The following is a 26,375-nucleotide window of genomic DNA, read 5'->3' as shown; positions in this document are numbered from 1 at the left end:
GATCCCATTTCTGTTTGATGAAAACTGGCATTTTTTTTTTTTTTTTTTTTTTTTTTACCAACCCATCTACTAGTTGGTCAGGTTTGTAAAAATCCCAAGAACTGTAGGAGCCTTCTATCATGTTTGAAAGTGACAATGTTCAACAAGCAAGATCAGAAGTGTGCCGCTCTACAATTCATGCTCTCTACCGATCCAAGTTACGACAACAGGACCATTGCCGGCACCCTCAAAATGCATTGCTGGATTGCCACAAATAACAGGGATGTTCCTAGGGTGTTGAAAACAAAGTTTCCAACCATGGTTATGGTCTTTGGTGGTTTCAAGTGAGAACCACATCATGCCACCTCACATCTTTGAAGTCGGCTTGAAAGTCAACACCAAAGTGTATCTGAATGTGCTGAAGAGTGTGGTGATCCCTTTGTGCAATCAGGTGGCTGCGGGGTGTAACAGCAGGACTCAGTGCCAGCCCACAAGTTCAAAGAGACCCAGGCTTGGCTACGACTTTTACCCTTCTCTTGCTCTCTCTCCTCCTCCTCTCCCGAATGGAATCCACTGGACTACTTCGTTTGGTCATACATCAAGAATATCACCAACATGACCTCCCACAACACCAAAGCCAGCCTGATCGCCATTATCTGCCAAGCTCCTGTCGGCACTTGTGGAAAAGGCATGCTCCCAGTTTCAGACTCATATCGAGGCAGTGATTGAGGCTGAAGGCGGCTACATTGAATAAATGCCAATTCTATTAAATAATCAAGTTACCTGCATTGATTTTTTCAATAAAAATTTTAAAATAAAGCTGTAGTGTTGTTTTCTTTAGGGCGACACTTATTGTTCCACCTTGTACTGTTTTTTTTTTTAAGCTTTGGGGGTCGCCACTTATTAAGGCCCGAAGAGTAGTGGTAGAGTAGTAATTGTTAATGGTGTAAATTGGGTAAAATTTGATTATTTATGGGAACAACTGAACAAAAACTTGTTTACATTGGATTTGAAGCCTACCATGCTGTATTCAGCCAGGAAGCAGGCCAACAGAACAGTGTTCCACAAACAGGCAGCTATAGGAAAGATGTTTTCTTCATGGAATCTGCGTTCAGATTCAAGCACAAATGTGGGGGAAATCATATAGTGGTTATAACTAGTTGAGTGTTTTTTGTGAAAATTAATTTAAGATGATGCCCACGTTAGATGGAACTTTTACTGAGACATAGGTTCGAATCTTGTACAGGTCTCATTTATCACTCTGATATGCTTTGTTTATCTCCAGCCTTGTGGACTAAACAAATCTTTGTTTAGTGGTATTATCCATGCAAATATTAGCATCAATAATAATTTTAAAAAAGAGTATAGCAATACATAAACTTGCAAACAAAATGCATAAATGAATACTTTTACGTAGCATTCTTGCAAAAATGAAGTATAAAATGAATCAGCGGAGCTGATGTAGAGAAATAATACTGATCGACAAAAAGTATAGAACCGAAAAAGGGATTTGCAGGTTTTTAACTTATCAAGAATCAAGACGCTCGAGAATAGATCAAAACAGAACCTACACATTTGTCCTTCCAATCGAACAGCATAGAACAACAACCTAAATTTATTTGTTGAAAACAATGATCCGGAATAAACTTACACAAAAAATAATTATAAAATAAGGATGAACATACTTGAGATGCTCCTTTTGAAGCTTAAGTGTGACACACTAAAAGAAAATGCTATTACGAACATAGGTACAACAGAGAATGGAAATTTTCAAATCCAATGTAAACAAGTTCTTGTCGAGCAGTCACTATAAATAATAAAATTCTACCCAATTTATACCATTAAGGATTACGACACTACCACCTTACATTTATTAACCCTTATCCTCGAGTGGCCATCGGGTTTTGATAAGTGGTGACTCCCACGTAACAAAAAAAAAAAAAAAAAAAAAAAAGAAACAATTATGACAGACCAAAATAAAGTCCTTTTTACAACACGATCACACAGACAAAATGACTTTTTTTTATCATGAGCACAATAGGCTGCAAAAATGCTATTTTTAACAGAAGTACGACAGACGCCAAAAATACCTTTTCAAACATGTTCACACAGACAAGATGAAAATGTTCTTTTTATCATGAACACGACAGACTGCAAGAAAATGCTAGTTCAAATATGAGCATGACAGACCAAAAGAAAATGCTAGTTGCAACATTAGCATAACAGACTAAAAAAAAAAAAAAAACTACATAGAACTTAAACTTATTTGTTGAGAACAATGATCCGAAATAAACTTACACACACACAAAAAAAAAATAAATAATAAGGATGAATATATTTTAGATGCATCTATTGAAGCTTAATAAACCAAAAGAAAATGCTATTTCAAACATGAGCACGACAGACCAAAAAATATTCTTTTTCAAACAATCACGCAAACAAAACGAAAATGTTTTTTTTATTTATCATGAGCACAACAGACTGCAAGAAAATGCTATTTCAAATATGAGCATGACAGACTAAAAGAAAATGCTATTTCAAATATGAGCATGACAGACTAAAAGAAAATGCTAGCTGTAACATTAGCACAACAGACCAAAAAAATGCTAGTTGCAATATTAGCACGACAGACCAAAAAAATGCTAGTTGCAACATTAGCACGACAGACCAAAAAAATGCTAGTTGCAACATTAGCACGACAGACCAAAAAAATGCTAGTTGCAACATTAGCACGACAGACCAAAAAAATGCTAGTTGCAACATTAGCACGACAGACCAAAAAAATGCTAGTTGCAACATTAGCACGACAGACCAAAAAAATGCTAGTTGCAACATTAGCATGACAGACCAAAAAAATGCTAGTTGCAACATTAGCACGACAGACCAAAAAAATGCCAGTTTTTTTGTTTTTTTTTCTACACGGTGGTCACCACTTATGAAGGCCCGGAAGCCACTCAGGGATAAGTTGCAATATAAGCACAACAGACTAAAATAAAATGCTTAGTTGAAACATTAACACAACAGACCAAACAAAAAAAAAAATTCTAGTTGCAATATTAGTTTTATGTTTGGATACATTTTAAATAAGTTACGTTTCATAGGAAACAGAAAAAAAAAAAAACAATTAAAAAGTTTTTGTATGGAAGTTCTTATCATATCACATTAGCTTGGCCAGATTTTTAGAACAGCAAAACATAATCCATTTCTTGTTGGAGAAAGGGAGAAACCCGTCTCTCCCAGCTAAACTGACATGAAGAGGGGAAAGTCTTAATTTTAGATATAATCAATCATAAGTTATGGAAATCTGGGCGGGGGGGGGGGACTAGTCTAACAGCAACAAATAGTGATGGTGGAAGAAAAGCAATGGTAGAAATCTAAAAATAGAATCCAAAGAGTTTGAAATCTGATTCAAGCTTCTATTTTAATGGTCAGAAATTGAATGCTTCATATAATTAGGGACTAAAAAGAGAGAGAGAGAAAAAAAAAATGACAAAACTAAGTTTGGGAGGGGAGAGTCAGAGTAAACTTTAAAGTTGGGGTAAAAATCGAGCAATTCCAACTAAAAAAAAAAAATGATACATGAAAAATGTTTTAAATAAAGAAACGTTTTTGGTGCCATTGGGCTTTGTCAAAAAAAAAAAAAAAAAAAAAAAAAAAATTAAAAAGAAAGGGATAATCACTTAATAAAGAGTATTTTGTTTTTGTTTAGAGTATTTTCATCCTTTTTAAAAACTGCATATAAAAAATGAATATGCTTAAACATGACGGACCAAAAGAAAATGCTATTTCAAACATTGAATTATTTAGATTTTGTTTTAAAAAATAAAATGTTGAATTAAGTTTTAAAAAACATGCCTGTTTTCTTTAAAATCAAAAAGCTATTATATATATCATATATTTCACTTTGTGGATTAAATTAACCATTTATTTAATGGTGCAAGCACAAGTTCCATAAAAAAAGAAAAAACATGGACATGTTTTTTTTTTTCTTCTAGCGGCATTCAACCTAAGCAGGTTGAACCGGCTTCCCCTAAAGGAGGAAGTTTCGTGGGAATATCAAGTTCACGGGCGGTCCCCAGTCGCATGTATATTCCAGTCAAGGGAGATGATGTTAGATTTTTGCAGTTCTTGCAGGGAGGTGTCGACATCTTTTATATACAGTGCCTGATACTCTTAAATAGCCACCTATCTAGTACTGACTGTTGCTTAACTTTGATGATCTTACGAGAAAAGATTTTTACCATGCAATTTGGATGTTAACTTATATATCCTTTTTTTTAACTTCCCTTACTCTACGACTTTTAATTACTCAATTTTTAATTGTGATTTTCCATGTCTTACTGACTTTAGCAAATAAGGTGTAAACCATTATAACTATTTGCTAATATTTTCTCCTCTGAAGAGATGGTAGACATCGAAATAGAATAAGGAGATAAAATATTTCTAATGTATTCTTTGTCTTACATAGAATAATAAAAATCTTTTGATCTGAAACTCAAATATTTCATGTCAAAAATTTTAAAATTCATTGAATGACTAAAAATTTGATATATATATATATATATATTAGGAGAGTTTGAATTGCTTAATCAACACAATCCTTGTGTTTGGTCTCTCTACACAAGGGTTTGTCAAGACAACTAAAGATGAAGATACTTTATCCTTCAAATAAACTGACCAAATATTCAAACAACATTGTATTTGAAGCCCAACTAAGATCTTTTTGATCAGACAGCTGGATATTCCACTAGACAAGATGAATTTTTCTCTTGGAATCTGATAAGAGAAAGAGGGCACAAGAAAGAGACACTATAATGGAATTTATTGGTCAACTGGGGAGAGAAAAATTATTGTTCTTAACTTTTTTACTAACTCAATGTTTGACAGGTAAAGAGAACTTTAATGGAGTATTTGAATATCTATGTGTATTTGAATATCTATGTGTATCTGAATATTTATGTGTATCTGAATATCTATGTGTATCTGAATATCTATGTGTATCTGAATATTTATGTGTATCTGAATATCTATGCGTCAGCCTTAGGCAGAAGACTCTTGATTTCTAAAAGCTTCAACTAAAGTAAAATGAAACAAAAAAACCAAAAAAAAATTATATAAATTCCTAACAACAGCTTCTAATATTTTTAGGTGAGGCTTAGATTGTGTTCTGCACAGTTTGGAATATGCCTCATATCTGGCACATGATTTGCTCTCTAATAAATATTCCCTATAACAGAGTCCCTGGTTTAGGATTGTCTCAATGCATGCAATTTTTAATTACAAATGTTGTTAAAAACATGTTGAGAAATTATCACCTCTAATTGTCAAATAGTATACCCTATATAGAATATATGTGTGTGTGTGTATATATATATATATATATATATATATATATAATTTTTATTTTTAAAAACATGTTAACAGCTATACATTCATGAAAATGTTTTCCGATCATTAGCTCTAAAAAGCTACAATCTCATCAGGCTAACAAAATATGCTCCGCGATAAAAAGAAAAAGCCACTTGATTTAATATAGATATTAGTTTCACTGATTTTTTAATGACACTTGTGTTTGCCTATATATATATATATATAAATAAAAATTACAATTAAATTTACTAAAATGATCCAAGATGGTAAAGTTAAATATATATATATATATATATATATATATATATATATATATATATATTCAAGCATGTCTGATTGAACACGACGGAGTTATTCTTTTTTCTAGATATCTTTTCCATTTGCTGAACGGTCTTTTTAATTTCAACAGGCATGTTATATAAAATGGCGTCCAAAAGTTGTTGTTCGGCCATATTCTTCTCAAGCGCTTTCTATTGGTGCATTCGATTATCATCAGGAGCAATTGTTGTTTTCTTTTCCTTTGAGACTGTGAGTTATTTATCTTTTTTTTTTTTCCTAACAACAATCGCTCCTGATGATAATCGGATGCACCGATAAAAAGCGCTTGAGAAGAATATGGTCAAACAACAACGTTTGGGCTCCATTTTATATAACATGCCTGCCGAAATTAAAAAGACCGCTTGGCAAATGGAAAAGATATCCAGAAAGAGTGGAAAAAAGAATAACTCTGTCGTGTTCAATGAGATGTGCTGCCAAAATATACAAATATTATTTCAACAGTCAAACAACATTGCAGCTCACTCAAGTCATGCAAGCAGATGTTCAAGACTATCGGCTGGAGTCAGTGGTTGGATGATTACACTCATTGTTTGAGACGAAGTGAATATATTCCACAGTTGGATTTTACTGCGGTTTGCTTGATCTGTGTTAGCTAATAGACTTTTTTGTATGTGATGCGGTTGCTCAGGTGGCAGGGTACTCACCTCAAATTTTGAATCTCGAGTTTGGATGTGTTCAAGTTATGAGCTCAAATGAGGGCAAAATTAAAATTTTTAACTTCCGGTTTGTTGACTTACATGGCTCGTGTGAGCAGTGATGTTGTTTGACTGTTGAAATAACTATATCATTTCACATTCTAAAAATTCTAATATATATGTATGTATATACTTAGGGAAGTGTTAAAAAATTATCACAAAGCAAAGAATGGAAGGTGTTGAGGAAGGAAGACAAAAACAAGTGATATTATATAAATCTCTCTCTCTCTCATATACATACATATATATATATATATACACACACACACATATATATTTATTTATTTAATTAATTTTTATTAATAAATCTTACTTGAAAAGTCAAACTTATACACAGTGATCTGTGTGTGACAGTGTTTCATAATATATTTTGAGGAAAGTGGTGATGTGCACTGGAAAGAAGTTTCACAAGCCTTCCCACAGTGACAGTCTATAATACATTGTAATTTACATTGCACTGTAGAGAATCTACTGTTGATTTTATAAAATTATTTTTATATAATAGCTTGAATTAAAGTTTCAATTGTGCTCCTGATTCCGATTTAATTACTGATCTTGTTCTAAATTGCTGATTCCAATACAATTATCGATTCTGATTTTTTTTTTTTAATCTCTAAATATTTAGCTATAAACTTGTTTTTTTTTTATTTAATTGTATAAAAATGATAATTAATACATGCTCTTCACTTTCTCAGCCTTTTATCGCAAAAACCTATATAATATGTATTTATAGTTTTGCAAATGTAAAAAATACAATTGTGGGGGTTAATCTATGGATATGAGTTTTAATGGGAGTTTAAAATCAATAAACATCTATTTTATCATTAGTATTTGCAATGGAAAATTAAGTAAAAAAAAAAAAATAATTTTTGGCATTGGAAAATAGCCACCAATTTAAATTATGCTAACACCCCCAAAATGTTCTGATTTTTCCAATTAATTAATCATCCCAATACTAATATATATAAAACCATGTCCTGGTTCTGGAAAATGGACTCCTCTTGTAATAGCTTTTCGCAATTGTCAGCTTTTATGCTAAAGTGTTCTGCCTAAGCCGACTGCAGTGAGAGAGCAATAATGTGTGTCATATTGAGGCGAATGACCAAAATAAATAATGGCTATGACAACATTTGCATCTGATTGACATCTCCCTTAATAAACTTTAGATAGCAGCAATGTTGTCTCTGCAATACTTTATAAAAAAAAATCTTTGTCAATGACAATGATGGAGTTCAAGGATCTATGGATGGACAGAAAAGTGTATATGCGTCCACGTTCAACTTCATGCTTGCAAACTTGTTTTTTAGGACTGCTTATCAATATAAGGTACAGACAAGATGGCTGTCTTATCTTACACATCTATAGACTCAGAAAATACCGAGAAGATCTCAACTAAAACTGGCATAAAGAGTAAAAATGGCTATGACTATAGAGAGAATCAGAGGTTTTGCTTTCTTACCCTTTAATTAAAGTGTAATATCAGCTCTGTTCTTGGTCAGTGAAGGAGAAATCCTTCTAGATAAAAAATGAAAATAATAATACTAGCAATAGCTCAGCTCTATAAAACATTTTTGTGTATCATATTACGAAAATCCTGGATAAGTGATGCAAGAATTCTAAAATTTATTATGGAATAAGCAAAAAAAAAAAAAAAAAGACTCAACCTAAAACAGTTCACCTAAGACCAGTTTGTCAGAGCAAATATATTTGTTAGAGAGAGAAAAAAAAAAAAAAAGACTTGAAATAAACAATAAAAACTTGACAAAATTAAATTTGAAGAAACACTGAAATAAAAAGATTTTAAAGAATTTGAGTGCAAAAATGCAATAAATCCGATTTCTTCAAATTGAAAAAAATAGGTCTATAAAAAAAAGATGAAAATTTAAAATCTAGAATTTGACTGTAAAGTCTTATTTAAATTGAAAGTAAGAAAATTAAGCAGATGCCTTACAATTGGGGGGTGCTGGTAATCATATGCAAAACTTTTTGTAATAACAATTTTGGAGAATGGTTTTATCACATCTTGCATTCATTTTTTTTTTTCTTCTTTTTTTCAAAAAGCAAGTCCATTGAAATCAAAACAAAAGGATATCTAGCTGGAGAATCTTGCATTACAGTCAAAAAATTATCCTTCTGTGCACCTGCAAAGAGAAAAAAAAATTTGACTTTAATAATAAACAAAAATATTAAATTGAAATTAAACTTTTGGCAAATACAGAAATCAGCGCAAATTTTTTTTTTTATATATTTTGTTTAAGACGTTTACAATTAATCAAATTTAATCGTGATCTCTGACCAAACGTGATTGTGTCAAGTGGTGAGAAAAGAGGAATCATGAAAGAATAAATTTCTAAAAATTTATAGAATAGAAAAAAAATAGTGCCAGGCTTTGTAATAAACACTTTTTAAAATTGTATGTAATATTATTTTGCAGGGATATGATGTCCAAGTTGGAAGTAATTATTGTGTTAGTGGATTAATTATAATCATAATAATTACAGACACTGAATGCAATCCTTAGATTTCAATTCTACATGCACTTTAATCTTATACAAATTGCAATTGTGTTCATCAGTCAATTTTTTAAAGATAATAAATGCATTGCAGAATTTGTCTCATTTTGAAATATCAGAGATGTTAACTGCTTTTAGAAATGAACACTATTGCATTAATACTAAATAAATAACCAACAAATAAGTGACTAAAAACTGAAACTTTGAGATCTTCACTCTGACCAATTTTTAAAACATTACCTCAACAAAATAATTACAGCTTTGCTGTGACGTCATATATTCCTGATTTGAGTCACCTTTCGAAACATGAATTCAAACATAAACAATAATAAAAAACATTTAAATCCAAAATTCAAAGCTTAACAAGTCTTTTTTCCTGTGCTATAATATAAACAATTTTTCTTTTTGTTGATGTTGTTGAGATCTTATGATGTTGTCGCCAAAGATCAATTTTTCCTAGTGTTCTTGGGGGAGGGGGGCTGTGTCTAGATAGCTGTAGTGGGAAACAATGAGGCATGTGTATGAATATTGAATGTGTTAGGATTACATTAGCAGCATCAGCAAATAAATGAAAAGCAGAAGAAATAATGCAAATATGTTTTTGTTAAATATATTAATGAAAAAATAAGAGGGAGGGAGATTGTTTATATACCATCCTGGAGATTGCTTGTTTAGTTGTTAAGCGAAAACATTTGAATTTAAATGTTTTTCAAGATTTAGTAGCATTTTTCTTCAGCGTAATCTTAAGGGCACATAAAATTGGTGCAAAACTCTTCTGCTTGTTGAATTTTACCCTTCTTGGGACAGGTGTTCTGGTTATATACATATAACATTTTAAAAATAAATATTAATTATTTTTTATGCCTACAAACACTAGTGTTTCATGCTTATGCAATAATCAGTGTAGGATGTGATAATTACTGCTGATCAGGAAATTCAAACCCAGTTACAAAGTCACACTTGATTTTTAGACTACCATCTTACCTCAAGGCCACCAACAATAAAGAATTGAAGGAATTATTTGCAGAGAAATTCCTCCAATTATGACCCCTTAGCATTTATTGTTTTGGGCTTAAATCAAATTATAAAGTTAGATCCATGTCCAAGTAACCTATATGTAAAATTTCAAGTGTTTTGACCCAAAATTGGTGGAGGAGTTTGGTAGAGTTCTCCAAGGTCAAATCGTTGAACTTTGACCCCTTAAAAGCCAAATTTTTGGCTGAAAATCAATTAAGATTTTCTCAAATCTCAGTACTCGTTATGTTAAATCACGAGTCTGTAGACTGAAAATTGACAGTTATTTGGTAGGGAAATGTACACAGACAGACTTTCACAGAGATATATAGTCTAAAGAAACTTTGAGTAAAAAAAAATGTGAAAATGAAAATAAAGAAGGCAGTTTAAATTCCCAGAAAAAAAAAAAAAAAAAAAAAAACTAAATTTAACCTATTGCAGATTTAGCACCTACATAATCAGACTTCTAAAAAGTTTATAATTACAAAAGAGAATTCAATTATATAAGGATAAAAAAAAAACGCCTCAACTAAAATTGTTAAATATATATATATATATATATATATATATATATATATATATATATATATATATATATCTCATAGATAATAGTCTGAAAATCAATCAAAATCTGCAAAAAGTCATTTGAAATATAATGCATATTTATTCAGCAAAAATAAAACAAAAACAATAATTTATATACCAAGTCAAGTAACAGAAAACTCCCTCTCGGCAAAAAAAAAAAAGAAAAAAAAGTCGAAATTACCATTGTCTCAATTGCAAAAAGTGGTATTGACAATGACATTGGAAATGGCAGGGGTAGAAACTCTCCGAGGTAGTAAAGCATGGGTGGAATAGAGTGAGTAGAAAAAAATAAATAAATAAAAACAACTCATGACCCAATTTAGGGTGTGGTGAGAATCGAAACTAAAAGGAAATCCCAGCACAGCAGCAATATAACTGCAAGTGTCAACTCTTTGACTACCTGCTTCAGAGTTTATTGGAAGACTGGAATCATTCGAAACGTTGCTACTTAACACGCACACACAAACACACCCTTAACCTCTAACAAAGTGAATTATTTCCGGAAAGTGTTCAATTTGATTCAAATTTGTTACATTTCAAATTACTACATTAATAAAATTGTCTGACCAATTCTTGTGTGTTTACAAGTGCGTATATCCCATGTCAACTTAACTTTGATAATATCACAATGATTTTTTATATATATACTAGCGAGGGGTACCCGGCGTTGCCCGGGTATTTGTAGGTATGTGTGAAAAAAAAAACAGGTGCCCGTGAAAAAGAAAAGCCTTGACGAGGCGCAGTTGGAAAATAGTAAAGTGTGGAAAAAAAAAAACAAAAAAAAAACAGGTGCGCGTTTTTGATTGACGTGACGGCGATAGCTATTCAGCAGTTAGCATTTTGTGCGGGACAGTTTTTAATGAGGTCAATAAATCGGTTTGTTTGTTTTTAAAAACCTGCTCCCTCATCTCGAAATGAAAGCTACCGTCTGATATGACGAAGTCGACATTGACCAAACGTTACTTAGCTCTCTAGAGACCACTGGCTCTGGGCCTGTGGTATTTATTTGCTCCCCCAGCTCCCGAGAGGTGGGAAATGGGAGCTGGTTAAAGGTCAGGTATGTGGGGTTGCCCCCACATCTGGTGGTCTTTGCTTGCAGTATCTGTCAGAACAGATACTACACTTTGATCTTGTCGCTCGGGCCCCGGAGGGCTCTGGGCCTATGATTAGAGTCGAGTTTCGCTTTTTGTTTATACCAAAAACCGAATGTAACGCGTGCCGATGCGGGAAATGTCGAATAATTAACGTTTGAAAGTCAATAAAATTAAATAGACAGGTGAGCTCTGTGGGATATTACAATTTATAGATGATATAAAAAGTTTTAAGAAGTTGTGAAGCGAGCGAGCGCTTCTCTGAAAGAAGCCTTTTGTGGACATCGAGGAAAAGCGTACATACATACATACATTTTCACTTTTATATATATAGATATATTTATTACCAGCAGGTTGCCCGGCATTGCCCAGTCGTAAAATATGCTTAAATATGATATACGGATTTTCACGAGATCGGTATTGTTTTAAAGCTCGACCCTTCGGACAACAAATATCAAGAAATTGGTTAAAAATATTAATTCCTTTACCCTCAATATGAGCACTTTTCTACAAGGAGAGGTCGTTTTCTTTTTTTTTAAAGTCATCCCTTCTTTTTGATTGACTAGTCTTAATTTAAACCTTTGCCACTTCCGGTTTGGTGATGGACACAACGGCAAAGACGTCACTTTGTTTTTTTTTTTCCCCCAACGTTCTTTTCCTCCTTCGCAGAATGGGTTGAAGCCTGCCTGCCTGCCTACTACCACTTTTTTTTTTTTTTTGCTCAACATACATCTCCAAACACCTGGGCAACGCCGGGCACCCAGGCTAGTATACATACAACGCAGAAGAATAGACAATTTATGACAATGTAATCATGTTGCAAAAAATTCAATATTAACAAAATGTGTATGTACTATCAGAAATTTTAAAATAAAATCTTAAAAAAACGAAATTTATCATTTTTGTTAGTGGTAAACAATGTAATTGTTAAATGATCACAAACACCTTGAGAAAAATTACTTATCGATATTCAGAAACGAAATTTTATTTTATACTTTTTTTTCATGGCTGGTTGAGAAAAATTTGATTTCAGAGTCAAATCTCTATCTTTACTATTATATAAAAGGAACTTTGTGAGAGTTCGTTCCTTATGGATTCAAAAATGGCTGGGCTGATTTTTATGAAATTTCACACAAAGGTACTTTATGTGTCTGGTAGTGTTCTTAGATAGATTTTGCATCAGAATGTCTTTGATAAGTATCGATAATCGAAATAATCTGATAAAAGGAACAGGCAATTTTGACCAAAGTTAACACCTTATACAGCCTAACATTACTAGTGTGTTTGAGAAGTTGTATTACCACTAATGATGGGACGATTCCAATATTTTTCCTGATTCCGATACAATTACCGATTCCGTACTAAATTCCAGATTCCGATTCCTTATAAATCTCTAAATATTTTACTATAACATTGTTATTTTGTCCCGATTGCTGTAAGAACATCTTGAATGTGCATGTATTTTCTCAAACATAAAAAACACATTTGTGAAGGGGTGATCTAGAGATTTTAGTCTTACTAGAAGTTTAAATCAATAAATATTTATTATTTTATTAGTACTACAAGCAGTCAAAGATGTTTTTATAAAAACAAAATCAAATAGAAAGATAATTAAAGGATTCGGTTTTGGCATCGGGAAATAGGCCCAAATTTTCCTGATTCTGATACCCCAAAAAGCTCTGATTCCCAATTCCGATCAATCGTTCCAACACTAATTACCACACAAGCCGAAAGGCTCGACATAAAATCAACAGCATGTTCTTTGATATCACAAGGGCACGTTCGAAAAGAATGTTTTAGTTTATAGCACAGGTGAAGCACGATACTTTACTTTTGCATTATAAACTTAAATTCAAGCCATTATATATAAAAGAATAATTTTATAAAATCAACAGTAGGTTCTCTACAGTGCAATATAGACTACTATGTATTGTGGACAAAGCAACTTCGGGGAGGCATGTGAAGCTTCTTCCTGATGCACTGTGATAGATCCCCAACTAGAGTAGACAATCAATTGATCTGATTAAAAAATGGGTGATTTCATCGATTTTGATGATAAAAATATAGGCGGGTGAAACATTTATTGATTATCATTCAATCTGGGGCAACGTCGGGTCTCCTTGTTAGTATTAATATATATATTTTTTTAATATAAAATAACTGGATTTCAAAGTATATACATAGCTCAGTTTGCTACAAGTTCCATCAAATATTGTGTTTTAATAATAAATATTAAAAAAAAAAACAACAAAAAACCAGTATAATTAAAAAAAAAAAAAAAGTGGAACAAAAATAAAAATACTCCCAGACAATGTTAGATAGGTAAAGTTTATAAATGAAGCTGAATGGAAACTGGAGAAAAAAAAAAAAAGGAAAAAAAAAGCTCTGTCAGCCTTCACTAGCAGAGCTTTAAAATTCTCAAGGTAGTTCATGTGTCAGAAGGATGCAGTAAACCAAGAAAATTATGATACATTATTTTGTCAGGTCTTCCTAATATAAAGAATTATCTTCGAAAACTACTTTTAATAAACATTTTCTATATAGTAGATACTTTTTTTTTTTTTTTAACTGTATGTAACATTACTTTGCAGTAACGTGAGGAGTTAGAAGCAATTATTAAGTTACTAAACAAAGTATAAAAAAAATAGGTACAGATTCCTAATACATTTAAATTTTATTTACAACTAGTCTGGGTGCCCGGCGTTTCCCGGGTGCTTGGAGATATGTGTTGAGCAAAAAAAAAAGTGGTAGTAGGCAGGCTGGCTCAAACCCGTGACGCGAAGACGGAAAAGAAAGTGAAAGAAAATCTGACTCTTACTGCTACTCCGTGATGCGACCGGAAGTCTAAAGCGTCCAAATTTAACGTAGTCAATCAAAAACAAAAGATGCCTTGCAGAAATGGCATTGTTTTTAAACCTCCCACGGTCGTTTTTAATGTGGGGGGGGGGGGGAAAACCAGCTCCCTCAAAAAGGGGGCACTCTGGCATTATCCAAATAAATAGTAATTTTCTCAGTATGAAGGACAAATTACAGAACAAATACTACCGGGCCCGAAGGCCAGGCGGTTGTGTTCAAATAGTTTCACTTTATACGAAAAAGACGAACAAACACTGGAGAGGACAGCACAGTGGGAATTTTGTTTAACTCGATCAAAAAAAGATAGAGACGATATCTGTTTGCGAATGTGAGATATTACAATCTGGGAAGTATGTGAAAACTTCTCGTGGAATCTAACCAAGGTGAGAAGCCTTTCGTGGATATACACAAACGCTTGTGCCCATTTTGGCTTTTATATATTAGATTTGATATAAATAATATATACAAATTTTTATATTGGAAACAATAAAATGAACTACTCAAAATAAGAATAAACTCTAAAAAGTTAAGTACATATTTTAGAGAGAGATTTTCGTAAAGTTCATGTCAAGCTGGTCTAATGGTTATAGCAATAATAAATATGACTCATCTTTACAACTGCTTTGTGGTTTATCCAATCGATGAAAGTTGCTGTAGAATAATATAATTTTTATAAATAAACTAGGAGGGAGACCCGACGTTGCCTGGGATTGAATGATGATCAATGAATGTTTCACACTCCCCAATTGCCCATTTTTCAATCAAATCGAATGATTGCCTACTCTAGTTGGGGACATATCGTGGTGCACCAGCTTCACATGGCTTTCCGCAGTTACTTAGTCCACAATACATAGTCTACATTGCACTGTAGAAAATCTGTTGCTGATTTTAGAAAATTATTTTTTATATATAATAACTTGACAAAGTTTAAAATGCAAAAGTCAAGTATTACGCTTCAATTGTGCTCCAAACAGAAACATTCATTTCAAATGCACCCCTGTCATATTAAAGAACATACCGTTATTTTTTATGTCGGGCCTTTCAGCTTGTATGGTAATAAAACTTCTCAAATGCACTTGTGATATTAGGCTGTGTAAGGAGTTTACTTTGGTCAAAATCGCCTGTTCCCTCTTTTATCGGATTATTTCGATTATTGATACTTATCAAAGACATTCCGATACAAAACCCATCTAAGAACACTGCCAGGCACAAAGTACATTCATATGAAATTTCATAAAAATCGCCCCAGTCGTTTTCGAGTCCATGGGAAACAAACTCTCACACACAAAATTCCTTTTAGATAATAGTAGAGAAGAGATATTATTTTATCTACAAACACTCGCGTTCCATGCTTACGCAATCAATATAGGAAGTGGTTCCCTTTCATTCACAGCCGAAAAGGCTATGCAACACTTCCCTTATCAGAAAAAAAAAAAAAATTAGACAAAGGTCAAAGAAGCTAACTTGTATCAGAGTCCCGGTAATTGGCTTCCTTTTTCCCAAATCTATGAGGAAGCTGAAGGAAATAAAATCCGGATATCAGGGGCGTCCATGACTGAAAGTGAACCGAAAAGGATCCTGGCTTCTTGAAATATCACAGATGCAATTAGACAAGTTCAATTGATATTTCACATGTGAGTCTCACATGAATAAACTCTGAATATACAAAAGAATAAAAAGTGGGGGGGGGGATGAAGGAAAAAGTATTCACTCCAAGAGGGAGAAAAAAAAAAAAGAAAAAGAAAAAAAAAATGATATTTTGAAGATGTATTAACCCAAATCTGTATTTTAACCGATAAAAATGCATTTTTAAACTTAAATATTTTGTTTGTGAATTTTTGAGAGAACGATTGATTGGTATCATTTGTATTATTCAGATTATTCCCATCTGGCATATTAATCACTAGGGTTGTGACAACAGAATATTCTTTTCATTCTTTTGACTCAAGTATATATCCGACACAGTAAGACACAGTCAATCAATCGAGAACCACACCAGTCTATAAAAGAAACATAAGATATTAACAGATATATACTCAAGAGTCAAAACAATAAAAAGAATATGCTGTTGTCATAACCTATTAATCACACAATAGTCTGAATAAGCCAAATACTACAAATTAAATACTCTGGTTGCAGTCAGATTTCGCTGTTTGTAAATTCAACAGATTCGTTTTTATCTTCATCATTAAAAGTTGAAATGGAATTATTAATTAGTAGCTATGCATTACCCGGCGTTGCCTGGTAGCATAATTATTTGTAATTTCTATTAGTTGAATTAATCAAATTACTGTTTTCATCTGGGATTTTATTCCCTCAATATTTTAGCTGATGTAACCTTTGGCTTCTTTCAGGTGTGTATTGTCAAACTCGGGAATCTGTTCAGAATTTTAAACTGAATCCTTTATTTTATTCACAGGGATAGCTGGTTCTTGTTTCGTCAGTCCTGACCAGATAGTTGTTTTATGTAATTTATGTATCTATAAAAGTGAGGACACTTCTCAACCTATATACTCAACAAATTTTTGATCTACAGACTTGAAATTTGGTATATAGCATATTCAGACATGTGAAAAACTTTTTAATCGGTTTTCATCCAGAAAAAAAAGGGTGGCTAAGGGGTAAAAATTGAAAATTGGTACTTGGGAGTCATCAAATTTTTATCTGTTTGTCAACTGTTTTATGAGTGCGCATATGCGGCTGTGAAACATGACAGTTTCTCTATGTTAAGAATAAGTAGGTTTGAAAACATTTTGTAAAGTTCATGTCAAGCTGGTCTAATGGTTATCGTACTTGACTCACTGCCTTTAAGTTTTGGTCTTGATCTCAGCTCAAGTATTTTTTTTTTACTCACAAAAAGTGAACTGTTCAGCAAAAAAAAAAAAACAAACCCAAAAAACATAATACTCACATGCATATGTCTCAGTTTCTGTATTAATTAAAATATAGTATTTATGTGTATTTTATGACTGGGCAGTGCTGGGAAGCCTGCTAATTTTTATTATATTGCTAGTATTGCTCACTCATACTGAAGATTGAAGCTTTAAGATCCAAAAAAGCGTTATTTAAAATTGATTATAACTTAGCACTTTATCCGCTGCAGCAACAGTTGAAAATTTTGTACAGATTTCAAAGTTTAAAAAAGTGCACTTAAAGTTTGAAGATCACATCGACTAAAACGTGAGAATAAATTCAAAGGTGAGAACAATAGTTCAATTAATCCAAATAATATAAATTGCCAATTCTTATCTAAAAAATTCTGAAATACTTGCAATTTGTATTGTTTTTATTTCAACTAAAAAAAGTTTTTTTTTTTCTTCAAAATATTTTTTGTTCCAATCTAAAGAAAATAATTATGTATGGACAAATACAGAGTTGAATATGTTTCACTAAGATAGCTATCATTTAAAAATAATTAAAAAATATTTCAGATCTAGATAAAGTATTTTCTAGAAGGAATGAAATTGAAATAACATTTTATTTCTAACATGCTGCAACGATCCACAAGAAAAACTGGCGAAACAGAATCAAATATTTAAAAGTTTGGAGATGTAATGAAAATAAAATTGGGGTTTGGGATAGATAGTATTAGTGAATCAATAAACCCAACAGAACTTTAACACGGCATGACTAGACAAGATCATGTTTGCTTAGAATGTACTCTTGTTAGATACTAATAGTGATAGTGAGTGGAAACGCATGTGTAGCTGTAACTTGGAGGATTAAATTGCTTTTATTAGACAGACACTGATGAATGAAAAGCGTCTCCCTCTCTCTCTCTCTCTCTCTCAATGTCTTTCTGTCTGTTGACCTGTTAGGATATCAAGATAAGAAACAACTCGTTCGTTCATATTCAATATTCCAAGACCCAATTAAATAGAAAGTCAGCCATTAATCATGCCGAGGAGTGCAGAATTAAGAGACAAGAATTAACACATGACATCTTTTTTTTTTTTTTTTTTTTTCTAACAAGGTAGCCACTTTATTAAGGTTCGAGACACTCGGGGATAAGGGTTAATGAGTCTAAGATGATCGTGAAGACAACACTAATAATTGGTAGTGACAGGAAATTGGATAGAATTTGATTATTTAAGAGGACAGCTCAACAAGAACTTATTTACATTGGATTTGAAAACAATCATGTTGTAATAAGCTGGAAAGCAGCCCCACAGTATAGAGTTTCACGGACATGCAGTTCTTTGGAATAAACTTTGTTCATGGAATTTGTGTCTAGTTTTAGGCACAGATAGAGAGTAGGGAAAATTGTTGACAGCAGTTGTAGCTAGACGAGTGTTTGTTGTGAATATCATGTAACAATAATAAAAAAAAAATTGTTCACTCTCTCTACTACGCAAGTGATGACTGTTCAGGGATACAATGCATGTCACCTGATATAGATCTATATGTTTGCAGGTGTTATTTCATAGATTTTCTTCTCATAACCTAGTTGCCATACAAAAACTTTAGAAATGTTTATATCCTACTATTTTATCTATACCTGGAGAAAATATATCGATACATATCTTTTTTATTTTAAAGGGTATAAGTGAAAATGAAATAGCTTCAGCAAAGTACACTAAACCCATGGTTTAATAAAAATACCCAGCTCACCATGTGTCAGGTCTACCTCAAAGATAAAAGACGACCATACGAACACATTTACTTTTTATAATATAAAATACAGTTTTTTTAATTAAAGAATTTAGCACAAGGCTAAAAAATGGTTGGGTGCGTAATGTTGTTGTTAATCTTCTTCAACGGCTTACATTTTAACACTGGGGCCCAACACGTTGTGTCTAAGACAGTTGCAGTAAAACAAAAAGGAAAGAAATTCAACTCAACTTTAAAAAGGAAGGCATTTATTCATGGTACTTTCCAAAACAATGCATTGTATCTTTTTTTTTTTTTTTAATTTTTTTTTTGTTTCTCTCGTCTAAAATATAATTAATAAAATCCTCCCGTCTCAACATCGGCTTAAGTTTCATGCCACCAAGGGCACACACCTTTTCCAGTCTTCACCACGTGGTGCATTTTGTTTGTTCTGTTCTTCTCTTTCGCTATTGTGACATTACATCGAGCATTGGCTTGGTCATTTGCATATGTGCCATACGACTGTTGCTGCTAACACACATCAGTCGCTCCATTACATGTGGGTGTTGGTCACCACATTTACACTATACATCATCTTCAATCACCATAAATTGTACCATGGCTAACCAACTTAAAACCCATATTTTTAACAATATGCAAAGGGGGGGGGGAATAGGCAAATAAAAATTTTATTTACAAGATAAATACAAAATATAAAAAAATAACAAATAAAATAAAAACATTTTGCCAATCGAAAAGATGATGCAGGCCCAAACGCTTTATTAACATATTTATTAAGATAAAAGACAATGGTGCAAGCACATGCAGATCATAAAATGCTAAAATAGAGCCAGTGAAGATGGGTTCAGCACTGACTGCAGTAAGAATTGATTTTATAACACAGAGATGGAGTTTTTTTTTTTAACCAATTATGGCAAGTAAAAAAAACATTTTTTTTTTAAAGTCTAGAACAACCAATCTGTGGAACAATACTGCAGACTGCTTCTCAGCTGACTATAACATAGTTATTTTCAAGTTCAATGTATATAATTCTTGCAGAGCTGTCTTAAATAATTAAATTCTGCTTAATTTCCATCTTTACCACCATTGGCTACCCGACACTCATTAACCCTGATCCTTGAGTGGCCTTTTAGGTCTTGATAAGTGATGACTATCGAGTAAAAAAGCAAAAACAAAACAAAAAAACAATATACTTTCCAGAACCAGCAACTTAAATAGCAGCTGCAGTTTTTTAAAACTGATTTTAGAATCAAGTCAGATTTCAGCCGACCACTTTCAGATTCAAGTGCCACCAAAGATCGCTTGCAATTTTATTTCATGCTGTGAATGGCTTGAAATAACTATCCCCAGAAAATGATAATTACTGATGACATAGTACGCCTCCTCCTCGCATCATTTCATATAATAATGTAATATAACAAAGTTATTATCCTAATGGAATTTCAAAGTTAAACCCCAAAAGTATTTAAACTGACAAATTCAACTTTGCTTCTGACTAGCCAACTTTAAGTTGTTATTGTTGAAGCATGCCATTGGCAAAATAACAATTTGCTATAATTTATTTTTAAAATTACTTAGTTTAACCCAGACAGCTTTTTTTCTGTACGAGTTTTAAAATGTGCAAACAACAAAAAATGAAAAACTATATCTCTATCCATTTGCCTGGGTGCCCAACTAGAAGTAAAACACCTACACAAGACAGACGCACACACAAAGCTGGCATATTCTTTTACAGTATTCGTTTGGACAGTATATGGACATTGTAACATTCATTCTTTTTAGGGTCACCGGGGACAGAATTATTTAGGAAGAGGGATCAACATTTAGAAAGATTACTTTCCCATCAACATTTGGACTAGAACTAATTAAAATGTACTTTCTTAGCCTTTGAGCTAAGATCAAAGTAGAAAGGGTAGAGAGAGGTTTACTTACCAAATCTTTCATTTTTTTTTCTTTTTTCGACGCCATGATTCTCGGCAATGAAATAATTGCATTTCGACATTTATTTATTTTCGATAAATTTTTTTTAATGATTTGTAAAATTATAAGTAGGACGGTCTCTGAACTCAATACGATGTTATGGTGATTGGTGATTCTAGTTAAGAGTATGATACACATATTCTAGTCATTGTGACAAAGAATGACCAACCACATACATTTCCCCACACGTTTAACTGGCCTAATTTGTTAAAATGTAAAGTTTTTAATATTTTGTTCAAATAAATATTTCAAAGTATAGTATCAGTATTTCCAACAAATTTGAATAAACTTTAAGCACAATGGTCCTTTGAGTAAATGTAGAATTGTAGAAACTGATTTAAGGTAAAAAGGATGACCAACATGCTTTTTTCCCACCAGACTGATGCTTTGCACCTAATTTGTTTTACATGTAAAGTTATATATTTTCTGCAAATATTTCAAAGTGTTCCGTGGAAGCAGGAGAAATCTTTCTTAATTGGAGATGGCAAGCAGAAAAGAGAGGGGAGGGAAAGGGCAGCGAGCGAGAAAAAGAGGGGAGGGAAAGGGCAGCGAGCGAGAAAAAGAGGGGGGGGGAAAGGGCAGCGAGCGAGAAAAAGAGGGGAGGGAAAGGGCAGCGAGCGAGAAAAAGAGGGGAGGGAAAGGGCAGCGAGCGAGAAAAAGAGGGGAGGGAAAGGGCAGCGAGCGAGAAAAAGAGGGGAGGGAAAGGGCAGCGAGCGAGAAAAAGAGGGGAGGGAAAGGGCAGCGAGCGAGAAAAAGAGGGGAGGGAAAGGGAAGCGAGCGAGAAAAAGAGGGGAGGGAAAGGGCAGCGAGCGAGAAAAAGAGGGGAGGGAAAGGGCAGCGAGCGAGAAAAAGAGGGGAGGGAAAGGGCAGCGAGCGGGAAAAAGAGGGGGGGGGAAAGGGCAGCGAGCGAGAAAAAGAGGGGAGGGAAAGGGCAGCGAGCGAGAAAAAGAGGGGAGGGAAAGGGCAGCGAGCGGGAAAAAGAGGGGAGGGAAAGGGCAGCGAGCGGGAAAAAGAGGGGAGGGAAAGGGCAGCGAGCGAGAAAAAGAGGGGAGGGAAAGGGCAGCGAGCGAGAAAAAGAGGGGAGGGAAAGGGAAGCGAGCGAGAAAAAGAGGGGAGGGAAAGGGCAGCGAGCGAGAAAAAGAGGGGAGGGAAAGGGCAGCGAGCGAGAAAAAGAGGGGAGGGAAAGGGCAGCGAGCGAGAAAAAGAGGGGAGGGAAAGGGCAGCGAGCGAGAAAAAGAGGGGAGGGAAAGGGCAGCGAGCGAGAAAAAGAGGGGAGGGAAAGGGCAGCGAGCGGGAAAAAGAGGGGAGGGAAAGGGCAGCGAGCGGGAAAAAGAGGGGAGAGAAGGGGAGCGAGCGGGAAAAAGAGAGGAGAGAAGGGGAGCGAGCGGGAAAAAGAGAGGAGAGAAGGGGAGCGAGCGGGAAAAAGAGAGGAGAGAAGGGGAGCGAGCGGGAAAAAGAGAGGAGAGAAGGGGAGCGAGCGGGAAAAAGAGAGGAGAGAAGGGGAGCGAGCGGGAAAAAGAGAGGAGAGAAGGGGAGCGAGCGGGAAAAAGAGAGGAGAGAAGGGGAGCGAGCGGGAAAAAGAGAGGAGAGAAGGGGAGCGAGCGGGAAAAAGAGAGGAGAGAAGGGGAGCGAGCGGGAAAAAGAGAGGAGAGAAGGGGAGCGAGCGGGAAAAAGAGAGGAGAGAAGGGGAGCGAGCGGGAAAAAGAGAGGAGAGAAGGGGAGCGAGCGGGGAAAAGAGAGGAGAGAAGGGGAGCGAGCGGGGAAAAGAGAGGAGAGAAGGGGAGCGAGCGGGAAAAAGAGAAGAGAGAAGGGGAGCGAGCGGGAAAAAGAGAGGAGAGAAGGGGAGCGAGCGGGAAAAAGAGAGGAGAGAAGGGGAGCGAGCGGGAAAAAGAGAGGAGAGAAGGGGAGCGAGCGGGAAAAAGAGAGGAGAGAAGGGGAGCGAGCGGGAAAAAGGGAGGAGAGAAGGGGAGCGAGCGGGAAAAAGAGAGGAGAGAAGGGGAGCGAGCGGGAAAAAGAGAGGAGAGAAAGGGAGCGAGCAGGAAAAAGAGTGGAAAAAGAGAGAAGGGAGCAAGCGGAAAAAAGAGAGAAGGGGAGCAAGCGGAAAAAAGAGAAGGGGAGCAAGCAGAAAAAAGAGAGAAGGGGAGCAAGCGGAACAAAAAGAGGAGTGGAGTAGAGAAAAATGCTAGAGAGGGAACTAACGAGGATAAAAAGAAGCAAAGAAGTTTACAAAAAAATTTCCACACCCTTTTTAATTATTTTGCTGTCCACGCCTAGCCACCTAGCACCAATATCGGGTTGCTATCTTAGTATTATATTTTTAATACCAAATTCTTTATGATGTATTAATTTTTTTTTTTTTTTTAAAGGACGTTCATGCTATTTATGTTGATTATTGGTTCTATTGACATCAGAGCCAGTCAATGGTCTAGAGGAGGGGTCAGCTGAAAGATAGAAGTATCCAATAATGATGAGCACTTTGGCTAACGATGCCCGGAATACTTATCTTAACACTTAAGTGTTTGCAACAAGACGAGAAGACCAGTGTCTTTCACCAACAAAACACACAAGAAAAACCAAAGAAACATTAATAACTTATTAGTTAGGAAGGAGAATTTCACATCTTTTTAGTCACTAAGCAACAAGAGGGGGGGGGGGTCAATTACAGGAAGTACTACGATTACTAATAGGCAATAATAAATAACCCGATAAAAGGTTTATTCTAGGAAACTGATATTAAGGAACTTGATTTATGAAATTTTAACTATGCAGTTATTTATAGCAGTGTTCTTTTCTGAAGAACATAACAAACCTGATTTAAACTCAGGTCCATGTGTCCATGAGTAAGACTTATTTAATTGTTTTTGGAGTCAAAGTAAGTATAAATAGGATGACTCAAACACGAAAAAAAAAAGTGATATACAATGAAACTTGTTTCAAATTTTTTTTTTTAGATATGGATTATTTTAATTATTTTGGAATACTGTTCTCATCTTTATTTTTATTTTCACAAGAGTCATTTTTCAGGAGTATCTGGTCTAACTCAGTAATCCTTCAGCCAAATTCGGGAATCTGCACAGTATTTTTAACAAAACCCTTTTATTTAATCCACGAGGGTAATATGCTCTTGATCCATCAACCATAGCCATATAGAAGTCTTAAGTAATTTGCAGGTGTATTCTTAGTACCGCCTGCACTTAGGATTGAACCTTCAACCCCCAGAAAAGCTTCATTTATAAGTGAACTAGCGAGGGGTACCCGGCGTTGTCCGGGTGTTTAGAGGTGTGTGTGTGGGGGTGGGGATTAAAAAAAAAAAGTAAGTATGAGGATCGAACCCGAACCCTTGAGGAAAAGTTGTAAATTAAAGTGTGAAAAAAAAAAAAAAAACGTGCGACGTTAACGATTGCCCCACCGCGAGATGCTAACGGAAACACGTTTTAATTTATTTAATTACTTGGATTTGGCAGGTGCCCGTTTTAATGAGTTAATGAGGTCAAGTTTGACTGCGGGATTTTTATTTTCCCAAGATGTTATAGGAAAAAGACTAACCCACATACGGCGAGCGACAAATCTTGAATATTTATCTTCTTGAAATCGAGCAAATTAAATAGACAGGCGAGCTTCGTTGTTAACTGTGAGATATTACGATTTATATGTTATATAAAAAGTTTTAAAAACTTGTGAAGCGACCGACCGCTTCTCTGAAAGAAGCCTTTTGTAGACATACAGAAAAAGAGAACACACATACATACATATATACATTTTCGCTTTTGTATTTATAGATTTTACCCAAGAATTTACCAGTTACACCATGTGCTTTGCACACAATTATAGTACGAATTTTAGGAATCTTAAATTTATTCTTGTTTTTAGACATACTAGTGATCATTACATATTAATATATAGTAGAACCCCGGGGTATGGCATGAATCCATCCCGGGGTTGGTGAAATTGCCACATGGCAGGGTCTAAGCAAAATTTTATACAATACATATTAACAATTAGTAACAAAATACAGTACAGTATATAATACACATGTTTATTATAAATAACACCATAAGACGTGGCAAATACTGTAACCAGGGTCCAGAAAAACATTGTATTCCACATCGTAACCTGAAAAAACCGCATCCCAGGGTTCTACTGTATAAGTGTGTGTGTTTCTTCTTAAAGTGTATCTTGAACTCTGGAATCTATGAAATTTTAAACTGAGCCCATTATTAAATCCACAACAGTCCCTTGTTCTGGTTAAATCAACCATGACCGAGTAGACTTTTTTTTTTTTATATAGATTCCTGAATTTCTGCTGCTTTGCTTTCATCACATAATCAACCCACCCTCTTTCTTTAGGCCTGCTTGCTGATTTAGTACCTCCCCCCCCTTTTTTTTTACACGGGAATCATCGCTTATCAAGGCCCGGAAGCCACTCGAGGATAAGGGTTAACGGGTATACATTAGTCATTACGATTATAGTGTGATAAACATTAGTGGGAATTTTTTTAATTGGATTACTTAGGAGAATCGGTTCATCACGAACTTGTTCACGTTGGACTTGAAGACAATCAGATTGTAGTCAGCTGGAAAGCAGGCAATCAGAAGAGGGTTCCACAGGCGTGCAGTTCTAAGAAAGAAGCTTTGTTCATTGAATCTACATTTAGGTTTAGACACAGATAAAGAGTGCGGGAAATTGTTGATAGTGGTTTTCGTGAAAGTTTGATGAGGGCGGACCATAGATTTAAGTTCAGATGAGCACTTGCCACAAAAATGATGATAAAGCAGAGACAGGCTCGCAACGTCTCTTCTGTGGGAAAGAGGTTGCAGGGAAGAGAAAAGGGCATCCCCCACTAAGCTACGAAGTCTATTTTGAACACTGTCAAGACAGGATAAGCTGCTTCTAGCAGCTCCTGCCTAGATGTGGCAGCAGTACTCCATCGTTGGCCGAACCTGGCTTTTATATAGGTAGAGAATTGCATCAGGAGTGAGATATCTACTGGAGCGGTAGAAGGATCCCACCATTTTTCCAGTGACCTTGGCAATGGATTTGATATACGTGTTCCATTTCTGATCAGGAGTAAAGGTCAAGCCCAGAATCTTGTCAAAACATGAAGCCTCCCCAAGACGAGAGCCATTTATTTCAATTGATGACAGATGTGCATTAGAGCATTGATGATGTAAAGATAGAAGCTTGGTTTTAGATGCCTTAAAAGTAAGCAGCCACTTTTTTCTCCATTGTACCATGTGTTCAAGTTCAGAGGAGAGAGAATCAGAGAGAACTTGGTCGTTTACAGTCTTTGATGTGCTACCATAGATGGTAGTGTCATCAGCATAAATGTCTACGAATGATG

At 34.6% G+C, this 26,375-nt stretch overlaps 1 protein-coding gene across 2 annotated transcripts in view; it reads right to left on the bottom strand.

Annotated features, from left to right (window-relative positions):
* LOC145247927 (palmitoyltransferase ZDHHC14-like) overlaps positions 1-26,375 on the bottom strand; it is a 355,339-nt gene that overhangs the window by 126,190 nt on the left and 202,774 nt on the right. For both annotated transcript variants that reach the window (XM_080109566.1, XM_080109567.1), the window contains exon 6: positions 8,476-8,524. In XM_080109566.1, coding sequence (XP_079965692.1) covers positions 8,476-8,524 — 49 coding nt within the window. The remainder of the gene's footprint in view (positions 1-8,475; positions 8,525-26,375) is intronic.

The sequence above is a fragment of the Euprymna scolopes genome, chromosome 26, assembly GCF_053919585.1.
Source record: "Euprymna scolopes isolate OS-2025 chromosome 26, ASM5391958v1, whole genome shotgun sequence".
Lineage (NCBI taxonomy): Eukaryota > Metazoa > Mollusca > Cephalopoda > Sepiida > Sepiolidae > Euprymna > Euprymna scolopes.
Note: the sequence above shows the minus strand (reverse complement) of the source record. Positions and strands in the feature narration are given on the sequence as shown.